The 14,045-nt window shown below is 37.8% G+C and overlaps 1 protein-coding gene across 1 annotated transcript in view; it reads left to right on the top strand.

The window, feature by feature from the left end:
• NLRP14 (NLR family, pyrin domain containing 14) overlaps nucleotides 1-14,045 on the top strand; it is a 43,019-nt gene that overhangs the window by 6,604 nt on the left and 22,370 nt on the right. Inside the window, exons 4-7 of the mRNA XM_006885617.1 lie at nucleotides 952-1,122; nucleotides 2,430-2,597; nucleotides 5,699-5,869; nucleotides 12,791-12,961. Of these exons, the coding sequence (XP_006885679.1) occupies nucleotides 952-1,122; nucleotides 2,430-2,597; nucleotides 5,699-5,869; nucleotides 12,791-12,961 (681 nt within the window). The remainder of the gene's footprint in view (nucleotides 1-951; nucleotides 1,123-2,429; nucleotides 2,598-5,698; nucleotides 5,870-12,790; nucleotides 12,962-14,045) is intronic.

Raw genomic sequence — 14,045 nt, 5'->3', positions numbered from 1 at the left:
GCTGCTCTTTGGAGGCAAGGATTCTGAAACTTCGTCTGGCATACTTTGGGCATGTTGCAAGGAGGGAACAGACCAGTCTTTGGGGAGGGACATCATGTTTGGTAGGGTAGAGGGACAGCATAAGAGAGGAAGACCCTCGATGAGGTGTAACTGAGGTAATGGGTGTAGGTGTATCAGAGATGACAGGGTTGGCTCAGGATAGAGCAGGTTTCAAAGCTGTTGTACAACCAATTAGTGTAACTGATGGTAAGGTGTACACGTATCGAAAGTCGAACTGGAAAATGTTATGGGAGATATATATAGATGTAAATAAAAAGGGGGGAAGCTGTTGGACATAGGGTCACTATGAGCCACAAGTGACTCAATGGCACAACAATCTTTACCCTTTCGTTTTTCATTCTGCATACTTTTGACATGTTATCAGGAGGGGCTAGTCCTTGGAAAAAGACATCACACTGGGAAAAGGTAGCAGGTCTGTGAAAGAGAACACCTTCAATGATCTAGCTTTACATATTAACTTTAATAATGGGCTTGAACATAACATAGACCTTGAGGATGGCCCAGGATAGGGCAAGGTTCCAATCTGTTGTTCACAGAATCACTCTGTCATAGTTGCCTTGATACCTAATAATCCTCCTAATCCTAATCATCCTTTGTGGTCTATATTTTCTTTCTTGATACTGGCTTCTGTGGTTTGTGAAAATTTTTCTTATGTTCATCCTGAGGCTTTTCAGCCAACATGGAGTTTCTGGTTTTTACTGTGTTGTGGAGGGGATGAACAATAGGGATCCGGGGAGAAAGAGCCTCTGAAGTACCAAGAATAAGTGAAGACTTCCTAGTGGAAGCTCTTGCCATTTCTCAAGTATACTTTCAATCCAGTACCATCTTCAAAGGGTTACTTGGGCTGACAGGGATTCATTAATGGTGGTTTTTCTCCCCCAAAATATTTAGGCAAATAGATTGTGATCACATTACTCAATGCTGGCAAAATTTCTTTTCTGTCCTTCATACGAATGAATTCTTGAGAGAATTGGAGCTGTTTAATAGCAACCTGGATGAATTGGCAACAAAAATTCTTTATGAAGAATTAAAGCATCCAAACTGTAATCTACAAAAACTGCTGTAAGTCTGGCATGAGAAAGCTTAATGGGAGTAGTATAAATTTTTCATTGTCCCATATCTTGCTCCTGCTTATTAGGGGAAACAAATAGTAAATTAATACTCAAAATTCATTGAGAAAAATGGGGTGGGGAATCTATGAGGATATAGAATATAACTAACTTGTTCTTGAAAATAGTCCACATAGCTTACTGATAATGTGTATTTTTGAAGTTCGATTAAAATTTTTCACATGGAGGACTGGGAGCTAAGACATTCTAGGCAGTTCAACAGAGATACCAAGGATATGTTTTGGAACACTGACATATTCCATTGTATCGCTAATTATCTTTTTAATTGACAAAATTAAATTAAATCCAAATATTAAGTGTTCCGTCATTTGTATATGACTTAGTTATCTAGTTCTTCTCTATACCATTAATGGGTGGTTTTAACATATTAGTTTTAACTCACAAGTGAGATTATACTTACAATATGTATTTATTGAGTATCTATAATGATGATTAGTGCTGAGGGTATGTGGTGGGGAGAAAGGAAAAGGGATTCCAAAGGGAGGTTTTTGGATAAAGAGCAGTGTGTACATATTGAATATGGCTAATGTGATACTATAGAAAGATAGTTAAAAGCACTGCAGTTAGGAGATGGAAAGCATAAGAAAAAATGGCAGGTTTAACTTTACTTTTTGCTTTAGTCTGTACATTCAAGAAAGTCTACAGGGTGACCAGATGTATTTTGCCATAATATGTTTACTAATACACACATCTCTTATTGCCATTGTATCAGAACTGATCGATAGGTGACCCTCTGACGGGTCTTCCAAGGTTGTAAATTGCACAGGAATATATTGCCACCTTTATCATGCTGGCAGAGAGGACTGCCTTTGGGTTAGAACAACCAAATCCCTACAGACTAGGACCATGTACAAAATAGTTGCTATCAACTGTGAACTCACTCTGGATTATTTAAAATCTTGCAGTATTTTAAATGTGCCTGATTATTGTGGGGCATCACTCTTGGGATTAAGAACTTGAGAATCTTCCACATTCCCTAATGTTATCTTCAACTGTTTCTGCAAGGTTAAAAATGACAAAAATTGTCAGCGTTTAAATGGACGTCTAAGTTGCAACCCAATTTCTTTTCTAAGCAGTATCTTGAAACTTGAATTTATGGTCTGAACTTCAGTGGGAGAGTCTTGGTGTAGTAAGACATGGCAGAAATAATAGATAATGTCTAAGAATTTGAAAACCAAGAGACAATATATAGGAACAGGTTATTTTATAACACTCCCTGCTTCCTGTTTTCTTCTGAAGGTTGAGGTTTGTTTCTTTCCCTGATAATTGCAAGAGTGTCTTCAATGCTTTAACTCAGAGCCCGAATCTGATACATCTGGACCTGAAAGGGAGTGATATAGGAGATAAAGGACTAAAATTACTATGTGAAGACTTGAAACACCCAGAGTGTAAACTACAGAATCTGAGGTAAGCCTTTGTTATTTACTTAACTGAGATCTCCTCCCCCCCATTCAAGTAGAATATTTCCATTTAACAGTGTCTTCCCCTAACAAATCTTAATGTTTACCTGGTCACCAGATTCAAGAAAGAAACCATCTATATAGACGTGCTGCAAGGGTTTCTTGAACCAATAAGTAGGTTACTTTAATAAAAGTAATTAGAGCTTTGTTGTTTGCTGCCCTGCTAAACTTTGCCACTGCTACTGGGGTGAAAAGGTATCTTATTGTGGTTTTGATTTGCATCTATCTTATTGCCAGTGATTTTTGAGCATTTCTTCATTTGTCTGTTGGCCATCCGAATGTCCTCCTCTTTCCATGTCTTTTGCTTATTTTATAATTGGGTTATCAGTCTTTTTCCCCTGGAGGCCTGGTGGGAACTCTCACACACTGTCAGTGGGATTGTAAAATGGTACAGCCACTCTAAAGGCAGTTTGGCACTTCCTCAAAAAGTTGAACATAGAAGCTCTGTATGACCCAGCTATTCTATTACTGGGAATATACCCCAAGGAAATTAGAACTGGGACACAAATAGAGATCTGTACACCAGTTCATAGTGTTACTCATCGGAAAAAGAATAAGAAACATCCCAAATGTCCAAACACAACTGAATAGATTGAGAAACTGTAGTACACTGACACAATGGAATACTATGGAGGACTCAGGAGCAATAATTTAGAAAATTAGTACATAACTTGGGAGAGACTATAAAGCATTATGCTGAGTGAACCCAGTTTCATAAGGACAAATGCTTCATAAGACTATTATTGTAAAAATAGGATAACTAGTAAAACTTGTATGGAGACCCAAGGAGGGAAGAAAGGGAGCAGAGGGATGATGATGGATAGAGGTGAAACCCAGGGTTGCACAGTTTGGTGGATGGAGGGAGGGAGTGAAGGAAATGGGAAGTACCGAACAGGGACCTAAAAAGACAGGGTAATGATGGCAAGGTCCAATGATGATTAATTTTATAAAACATAATGTAGCATCAGGATTGGAGAAAGACTCATCAACAGCCTGTGTTATTCAAATGACACAACCTTGCTTGCTGAAACTGAGGAGGACGTGAACCACTTGCTGCAGAGGGCCAAGGACTATAGTTTCCAGTGTGGTTTGAAGCTCAACATCAAGAAAATAAATTCTTACTACTGGGCCAATTGGTAGCACGAGGATAGATGGAAAAGAAATTGAGGTTGTTAACTATTATAGTTTTCTCAGCTCCACAATCAACATTCTTGGCACCAGCAGTCAGGAAATCAAAAGATGAATTGCAATGGGAAAATTTTCTGTTAGGGACTTCTCCAGAGTACTGAGAAGCAATGTCAGTCTAGAGACTAAGGTATATCTGATCCAGGCCATGGTCTTCACAGTTATTTGCTATGCATCAGAGAGCTGGACAAAGACCAAGGATGATAGAAAAAGAATTGATGTCTGAGTTGTCATGGTGGAGAGGAGTCTTGAACATGCCATGGGCTGCCAAGAAAACAAATAGATTTGTCTTGGAGAGGGTGAAACCAAGTTTCTCCTTGGAAGCAAAGATTTTGAAGCTCCATTTTTCTATACTTTGGGCACGTGACCAGGAGTGACGGGTCCTTGGAGAAGGACGTCATGCTTGGAAAAGTGGAAGGGAAGAACTGGGCAGGAGAGAAAGACCTCAGTTGAGATGGATTGTTACAGTAACTGGGACAGTGGAGGTGGATGTGTTGAGTCAGTGAGACTAGCTTAGGATAAGGCAGGCTTCAGAACTGTTGTACATAGGATCATTATGAGTTGCAGGTGACTTGACAACACGTAACAATGGGAATGATGGTATGAAACACAATGTGAATGAAGAACAGTGTGAAACAATATATATGAACTTTGTATGCAAATAACAAAATTTTTAAAAAGTCATTAGAGCTTTGTAATAATACCATTCTATCTAGGATTAAATGGTTTTCTGACTCTGGGTGAACATTAGGAAGAAATCAATAGTAGTACTTGTAACATTTCATGCAGGGAAAAGTTGTAGGACTTTATTTGCTTTAGATGTCATGCTTGAAGATTTATGGAGGGTACAATGATCACTAATCTTGTATGTGCAAAGGTCATGTTGATCATGCTCAACTTCTTTAGAATTCCAGTTTAATGTTTTACTTTCTCTACTGTTCTTAAATGGTGTGGACAGTGAAAATGTTAAGCTTTTGACTGCCTGACCTGCCAAATATGATCTCTCATTATCACAGAGACAAGTAAATTTAGACAATTATTTCAGAAAACTAAATTGCTGAGTCTTACATAGCCCTTGTATTAGCACCCTAAAAATGTATCATTTTCATGTGAATATTTCATTGTAATATTAACACTTCAAAAAAAGGAAGAAGAATCTGCTCATCTTGATAGCTTTTTCCACATGTGGATCTGATAACAGGGAAACTCTTATCATACAGTGAGCTATTAGGTTATCTTGCATCCATGTGTCTCACTGTAAAATATTGTTCTGACAATTTAGCAGATTTCTATTGCTAATCTTCATTTTGACAATAAGCAGATGCATTGTTACCACTAAAAAAATTTCTGTGGTCTGTTTTTATAAGATGAGATTCATTTATAATTCTTCTGCAAAATTATAATAATTATTAAATATAAATTGGTCAGGCTTCCCAGAAGGAACTATATGTAAATCAACCTATCTCCACATTTTACTAAATCATGTTTAGGGGGGTCAGTATGATAATTGGCTCTCAGCCTTCTTTTCAAATAATTGATGTATCTATATATATAAATCATATATATATAAATATTATAGATATGATATATATATAAACATAGCTCTCTGAACTTTAGGAAGTAAAAATGTTCTATCGTGATTTTTAAAAAACTCCTATCCCCCTAACAAGCCCTTCTCTCCCCATTTAAACTTTGTTTCCTTCTATCCTTTACACAATTATTGATAGATTAATAATTTAACTTGGTTTGGTGAGAACAGTTGTATACTTATCAGGTGTTTGATCCAAAGAGGTACAGGGGTTGGTTGTGTGAAAAAGGATGAATTTTGGGAACTGATCCCTTTCCCATTTGTTTCTCTTTCAGTTTAGAAAAGTGTGGACTCACAGTGGCTGGTTGTGAGTATCTGGCTTCTGTTCTGATCAGCAATAAAAGGCTGAAATATTTATCCTTAGCAGACAATGCTTTGGGAGATAGTGGAATAAAGCTTATTAGTGGAACCTTAAAACAGCCACAGTGTACTCTACAGAGCCTTGAGTAAGTACCGACTAGTTTTGTCCTAATATGTTTTAAAATATATTTAATAATCTGGTCCTTTCTCCTGTTACTCACAATTGTAATGAAGTTTATAATAACTAAAGATATATTGTGTCCTTACTCTGAGCTGAGCACAGTCCTGAATTTGTTTAATTGGCACAGTAACTGTTGAGGTCAAACTGGCAACTTGAGTTCTAGATGCCTTATTGTACAGATGACAAAAGATTATGCCAACTTCTCTAATGACTTATAACAAGATGATGATGTGTTCAATACTGAAGTCCTCCTATCTGGCTTCCTTGTTTGGTTTCAGAACAAAGCAAAGTACCTAAGAATAACATTAAACAGAAATCTGGTTTCTGACGGTGTGTCTAGATCTGTGATCATTATGCTCATTGCTGTCAGGTAATTTCATAGAGGTGGAAATGTTGGACCAAAATTTTTGTTGGTAACTAATTTTACAAAAAGGTTGTTTATATTCCCAACAGCAATCTAAGGAACTATACTCTAATATCCATATAGAAAATCCACAATCTTCTTACTCAATATTATTCAAAAAGTTGAGCAATAACTTCTAAAATTTATATTTGAACATCTTTTCTAATGCTTTTAAAATTTATATTCTGCTGCTGTTAGATGCCCTGAAGTCTACCGTCACTCATAGAACCTTATGAACAACAGATCTGAACCATACTCTTTCCTGCTCCATCCTCACTGTCGGATATGCTTTAGTCTCTTGTTACCATCATAGCAGTCTTTCTTGTTGAGTCTTCCTCTCTTTTTAATACTCCCTTCTTTTCCCAACTTGATATTATTTTCCAAAGTCTGTCTGTCTCCTGCCCAAAATGTGAGTTTCATCATCTTTACTTCTAGGTGCCCTGGGTGCATTTCTTCTAAGATAGACTTGTTTATTCTTTTTGGCAGTCCTTGGGATATTTGCTATTCTTCTCCAACACCACAATTCAAAGGCATGATTTCTTCTTTTATCCTTAACCATTGTTCAACTTCCAGATGCATAGGAAGCAAATGAAAATACCATGGCTTGGGCCAGGTACATCTTAGTCTTTGAACTAACATCATGGCTCTGTAGCATTTTGGAGAGGTCCTAGACAGCAGATTTTCTCAATAAAGCACATCTTTTTATTTCTTGACTGCTGCTACCATGAGGGTTGATTGTGGACCCAAGTAAAATGAAATTGTTGACAATTTCAGTCTTTTCTATCATGTTAACTATTGGTTCAGTGGTGAAAGATTTTTGTTTTCTTGATACTGAAATATAATCCATACTGAAGGCAGTAATCTTTGATCTATAGCAAATGTTTTAAATCTTCACCTCCAGCAAGCTAGGTTGTGTCATCTGCAAAATGCAGGCTGTTGATGAATTTTCTGCTAATCCAAATGACCCTTTTGCCAATTTCTTTTTCATATTATTCTCAAATTATTTGCTCAGCAAACAAATTGAATAGGTTTGGAGAAGTAATACAACTCTGGCCCACACCTTTCTGATTTGAACCATGCAGTGTTCTTGTTCTGTTTGGACAACTGCTTCTTGATCTGTGTATAGTTCTGCATGTGCACAAATAAGTATTCTAGGATTCTGACTCTTAATGCTACCTATAATTTGTTCAGATCCACACAAATGCCTTTTGAGTAAAACACAAGGAAACCTCTTTCTGGTATTCTATGCTTTCAGCAAAGATTGTTCTGACATCAGCAATGATATTGCAACTATCAGTCTCTTCTGAATTCAGTTTGAATTCCTGGTGGCTCCCGTCAATTTTTAAATACTCTTCAGCACTATTTTACTTGCATGTAATACTAGTGTTAATCTCTTAATTTTTACATTCTATTGGATCACTTTTTTCTTTTTTTTAAATGGAAACAAACATGGATCACTCTTTTAGTAACTTAGTGTAGTAGCTGTCTTCCAAGTTTCTTATCATAGACCCGTAAGAACATGCAGGGCTGCATCTGTTTATTGAAACACATCAATTGGTATTCCATCTACCCTTGCCCCTCCCCCATGCCTTTAGGGCAGCTTGAATTTCTTCAGTGCTATTGGTTCTTGATTATATGTAGCTTCCTGCAGTGGTTCCGTCTCAACTAGTTCTTTTTAGTACTATTACTCTCTGTATTTCTTACCACTTCTTTTGAGGCTTCCTGCATAATTCAAGATTTTGCCTACAGTATCCTTCAGTATTAGAACTTGAGGCTTGAATTTTTTTTCCCCCAGTTCTTTCAGCTTGAGAAATGCAGAGCTTCTCTTTTCCAAATACTGTTCAGCTCTTTAACTTCACCATCTCTTCCCTTTGTTTTGGCTTCTTGATGCTGTATTGCCATTTTCAGGGTCTCCTCTGACATACATTCTGTTATTTTTTCTCTCCTTTCACAGTGACCTTTCGTTTTATCCATGTGTCATGTCATTGGTGTCATTCACAATTTCTTTGGTCTTTGTTCATTAGTGTTCAATGCATCTAACCTTTAGAGATGGTTTTAAAATTCAGGTAGGATAGACTCAAGGTGTTATTGTTTTACTTGCTCTAATTTTCTTCACCTTTAATTTTAACTTGGATATCTGTTCAAATGTAAGAGATTATCTGTTCCACAGTCAGCACTTAACTTGTTCAACTACTGATACTGAGCAAGCTTCTCTATTCATCAGCTCTTCTGATGAATGTCAGTCTGATATTTCTGTAGTCTAACAAGTGACATCCATGTATTTATATTACAAAAAATATCTTTTGTACAAGCTCCCTTTTTCAAGTTTTTGTGACTTGCCAAAAAGTTTAGCAGTGATGGGTTTTACATTATAAGTCACATGTTCACATCTTTTCTCATGCTCTGCTTTCGACTAAGATCTATCTGACATCAACAGTAATATCCCATTCCATGACCTTTTCTGAATCTAGCTTGAATTTCTGGGACTTAGATGCAAATATATGGCTGCAGTCACTTTTAAATAACCTTACACGAGAATTTACTTGTGTGTGATATTGATGATATTGTTTAATTTCTACATTGTTTATTTTGTGTGATGGGAACACAAATATCTCTTCTAGTTAGTTGGCCATATAGCTATCACAAAATTTCTTGGCAGAGGCTTGTGAGTTCATTCCGGGATGCATCTGTTTGACACACAGTTGATAATTTCATTCCTAGGACCTTATTTTTTGCTAGTACTTCATCACAGCTTGGACTTCTTTCTTACCATTGGTTCTTGGTCATATGCTCCTTCTAGAAATAGTTCAGTATCAATCAATTCTTTTTGGTACAGTTACTCTGCATTCTTTCCAACATCTTTTGATGTTTCCTGGGTCCTTAAGTATTTGGCCTGTAGAATCTTTCAAGATTGCATCTCAATGCTTGAATGTTAGTTTGTTCAACTTGACAAATACCAAGAATGTTCTTTCCATTTTGTATGCAAACCAGTATTTTAAAAAATCCCAAAAAAACAAACCCAGCAACATGAAAGTGCATTACCCTAATTTACATCATGGAGAACACACAAAACTCAGGTGGAGTGCGATGCCCCTAGGTGTGTGATCTCTCACTGTGTAGCTATCACAAAGGGCCATCTCTCCACTGATCGACCCTCAACAGCATGCAGTCTCATTTCTAAACTCTTATCAGAAGCCACCTGAGGCACTGGAAGTGATGGTCCAGGGCCAAGCATTGGCTACTCTGGATCCATCCAAGGGCTGCCTCTGAGGGTACCAGCCCATTCTCTATTGAGCATCAACAGTGGTCATACTTCTGTCATGGTTCTTGACTGGGACTCAAGCTGCTCATTAAAACACCAAGCCACTCTTAAATGTCTTTGAAGTGGAAGCCTGTTGAGAGGTCTGCACCTTCCTGTAAAGACCTGTCATCATCTCTCAGCTGCCTTCTATCCTGCCCCACCCATTCTCACTTGAGGATGATTGGCGGTACAGTGAGCAGTTCTTAGAAATTCCACATTCTGGCTTCTGTCTTGCTGACAGCAACTGAGTGGGAAAGCCACGTGCCTTCCCTTTTAAGAGAGAGCACAGTAGTTTCGCTGTCCTTAGGCTGGGGGAGGAGGTGGTGTCTCCTGATGGGTGAGTTCCATCCACTTAGCAATGCTCTGATAAACATCACCCTCCCAACCCCAAGAAATCGTAAGTTAAGGCAATAGGAGAGGCCGTTAGTTCACAGACATCCTGATAGCATAAAGGACTCAGGCATACATGGAAAGGTGGAAGGGCCCAAGCAGAGGCATTTGGAAGAAAGTCCTGGTGATCCTAGTGAAAAATCAGTTACCAAGAAGCTCATGGAGCTCAGTGTCAAGCTGCTCCACATGGGGGCCTGGATAGGTTTTAACTAGGGCAGCAGGTGGGTTAGCAGTTCAGCAGTCATAGCAGTTTCCTTCTGAGTGAGCCCGGAACTTGGAGAAGGCCATCCCTGATGGCACTCTCCTGGGTAGTCCCCACACATCTGACCTCCCACTGAGCCCTAAGAAGCACTCTCATTATGGGTGCTTCTACCCACTAGTCTACCATCTCCGGTGCCTAAAGAGCTGTGGCACTTCCTGGCCACAGAGCAGCTAGCTCAGATCCCAAATGGGACCCTAAAAATGCAGGATCCCCTGAGCATGCAGCAGACTTGAAGCTACCTACAAAACCTAACGTGTAAACAATGAAGCCACCTGGGTAGATTATCAATCAGGAATGAGCCTAGTTGTTTGTTTTGGATGTGTACTGAAAGTCAACAAATGGAAATAAACTTGGATCTCTGTCTCTCTGTGTGTGTGTGTCTCTCTCTCTGTTATTCCATTTTGGTTTTTTAACTCCAGGTCTTTGCAAATATAATACCTAACTTGGTCTTCTTAAACTGCCCTTTAAACTGTTTAGTACTATTACAATTTCTTCCCTTTGTTTTGGTTTCTGTTTTCAAATAAGTTTTTCTCTTCTGACTTGCAATTTGATCTTTTCTTGATAGATGATGAATGTTTGGAGAATAATAAATATGCATGATGAGAGGACAGGGTGAAGATCAAAGTTTGGAAAAAGAAGTATAAGGCTAGATTGAAGTTGGAATTCATCACACACACACGATATTTTACATATAACTTTTTATTTGAAGATAATTTGAGAGTTTCTGGAAAAGGTTTTAAATTTTTAAACTATATTTAGAAATTAAATCTTACATATCTTTGGGTTCCTTGAAAGCTCATATATTTTATGAGTACTTGTAGAGATATTTTTATATCATTGATTTGGAAATATTAGATCTTAGCTGAAAGCAGAATACCAGACGAATGTCTATCTGTATTTCATTGACTGTGCGAAGGCATTTGACTGAATTTGTGTGGATCACAACAAACTATGGCTAACTTTGAGCAGAAATGGAATCCCAGAACACTTGATTGTGTTTATGTGTAACCTGTACTTGGACCAAGAGGCAATCATTAGAACAGAGCAAGGTAAGACTGCATGGTTCAAAAGTCAGGAAAGGTGTATGCCGGGGATGCATCCTATCTACATACCTTTTCAATCAATATGTGAAACAGACCATCCAGGAGGCTAGGTTCTATGGGGAGGAATGTGGTATCATGATTGGTAGAATATTCATCAACAACCTGCATTATGCAGATGATACAATATTGCTTGCTGCAACTGAAGACCTAAGACATTTGCTGCAAAAGGTTAAGGACTGCAGCCTTAAATATGAATTGAAGCTCAACATCAAGAAAACAAAGATTCTCTCCATTGGGCCAATTGGCCAGCATCATGATAGATAGAGAAGAGATTGAGATTGTGGAGCCAAACAAGCTGAAGCTGTTAACAGTTAACACTTTTGGTACCAGCAGCTTCCAGGAAATCCAAAGGTCAATTGCACACTGGGAAAATCTGTCAGGGACCTCTCTAGAGTACTGAAGAGCAATGATGTCAATATAGAGACTAAAGTGCACCTGATTTAGGCCATGGTCTTTGCAATTACTTGCTATGCATCAGAGAGTTGGACAATAACTAAGGATGACAGGAGAATTGATGTGTTGGAATTGTGGTGCTGGAGAAGAACATTTATATTATGTGATATTATGTAGTCTTAGCAGACTACAAACAGGTTGATACTAGAGAGGATGGAACCAGGCTGCTCCTTAGAGGCAAGGATTTAGAAACCCCATCTGACATACTTACAGCATATTGTGAGGAGGAACCAGTCCTTGGAGAGGGACATCATACTTGTAAGGGTGGAGGGACAGTGCAAGAAGGGAAAACCCTGAATAAGATGGATTGACTCAGTGACTGGGGTAATGGGAGTAGCTTTGTCAGAGACAATGAAATTGGCTCAAGATAGAGCAGGATTCAGAGCTGTTGTACATAAGGTCACTAGGATTTGCAGGCAACTCAATGGCACATAACAATAACCTATGTTAGGAGAAAGTAGTTTTAATCTTTGGTGCCTTCTCATAAATCATCTGTTTCTCAGGGTAATGATCATTATTATGCGTTAAATTTTGTGGCCCTGAATTATATGCTGTGAATCCTAACATCTATGTTTCTGGTTATAATACCATTTGAGAATAGAGTTGCTTTGCTAATGAGAAAGGATCTGTATAGTGATTTTTGGAAGGGCTATACATCAAGCTCACCTGTGAACAGATGCTCTAAGAGACCAAGGATTGTTCCTCCAGAGTCAACCAAGAAAACCAACCTGCCTAGAGGCAGTATTTTTCATTAGGACTTCTGGCCTCCTCAACTTTAAGAAAATAAATTTGTTTTTGTTAAAGCCATTCACTTGTTTGTTTTAGCAGCAGTAGACAACTGAGACAAAACTTCATGTGCAGCCTAGATCTACTGTAGATAGAAAATAATGAGAAAATAGATTAAAATACTTGATTTCTCCAAAGAAGAAACTAAGCATCATAGTTGAAAAATTAGCTTCTTTTATCTCCTGCAGATTGACTGGCTGTGCCCTCACCAGTGCATGTTGCCTAGATCTTGGTTATGTTATTTTGAACAACTCAAACTTGAGAATCTTGGACCTTGGGAACAATGACCTACAGGATAAGGGAGTGAAAATTCTGTGCGAGGCTTTGAGACATCCAAACTGCAACATTCATCAACTTGGGTGAGTTCAGTTTTCCATTAGGAAAATGATACCTACATGGTTCTAACATAGCTAAAAGAAGTAAATAAATGATAGAAACAAAATGAGGCTGGACTGTAAATTATTCTCAGAAATCTGAATTACAGATCTCTGGGTCAATGCATTACAGGTTCTTTAGTATGCATTGCACATTTGTTTCCCTAGTGCCTTAGGTAGGATATGCATTAAGTGATGGTATAATGTTTAGATCCACTATGTTCTACCATCCTACAGACATTCTGTATTTCTCAAATTTATTTTGCCTATTAAATTGCCTTCTATTTGGAAAATGCCAAAACTTCACTCTGGGAGTTTATAGTCTAGTAAAATCTCTTTCTATGTTCTGGAGACCTGTTTATATCCAGTCTTGTATAATTTAGAATTATAAATGTTTAAATCTTTAACTGAGTCTGACCAGTACAATTGCTAAGTTTTGAATTAAAAAAAAATTGTACTCCTTATGTGTAGGAAACCTAGGCATCATAATATATATCATCCTTGAGGAATTTAACTATCTCTGAAAGAAATGTTTTCTGATTGTAAAAAAGTGTCACTTCCATACTTTTAAATTAATGATTTATTCCTTTTTATCTTGTGAACAATGTTATTGTGCTTGAGATTTAGCTTTACTGTTTCATGGAAGCTGGCTAAGCATACAAGAGTCCTATCAGAAATGAAAGCTTTTATTATTCACAGGATAGAAAGTACCATGAACTTCAGCATGTTTGGACAGTTACCCACATCCTGTAGGCAATGTGTAGGCCCCAGATGGGTGCCTGCACATATGTGGATTATATCAGATGAGGGGAACACTGAGTTTGAAGGAGTTTTATATATCAAGTCATAAGAAAGCCTGCTCACTGTCCTAAAGTGCAGTCCCTTCAGGTTGTTCATTGCAAATGCAACCCTAAAAACAGTCTAGATAGAGCCTTTGATTTTTATCAGCAAAACATGTAGTAGAGTAAAAGATCCATCGAGGGGGACCTCCAACAATATATCTATCTATCTATCTATCTATCTATCTATCTATCTATCTATCTATCTATCTATCTATCTATCTATCTAT

This window comes from Elephantulus edwardii, unplaced genomic scaffold, assembly GCF_000299155.1.
Source record: "Elephantulus edwardii isolate Elephantulus edwardi_28Jun2011 unplaced genomic scaffold, EleEdw1.0 scaffold00044, whole genome shotgun sequence".
In the NCBI taxonomy this organism is placed as follows: Eukaryota; Metazoa; Chordata; class Mammalia; order Macroscelidea; family Macroscelididae; genus Elephantulus; species Elephantulus edwardii.
The sequence above is the reverse complement of the archived record's forward strand: the minus strand, read 5'-3'. Positions and strand labels throughout refer to the sequence as shown.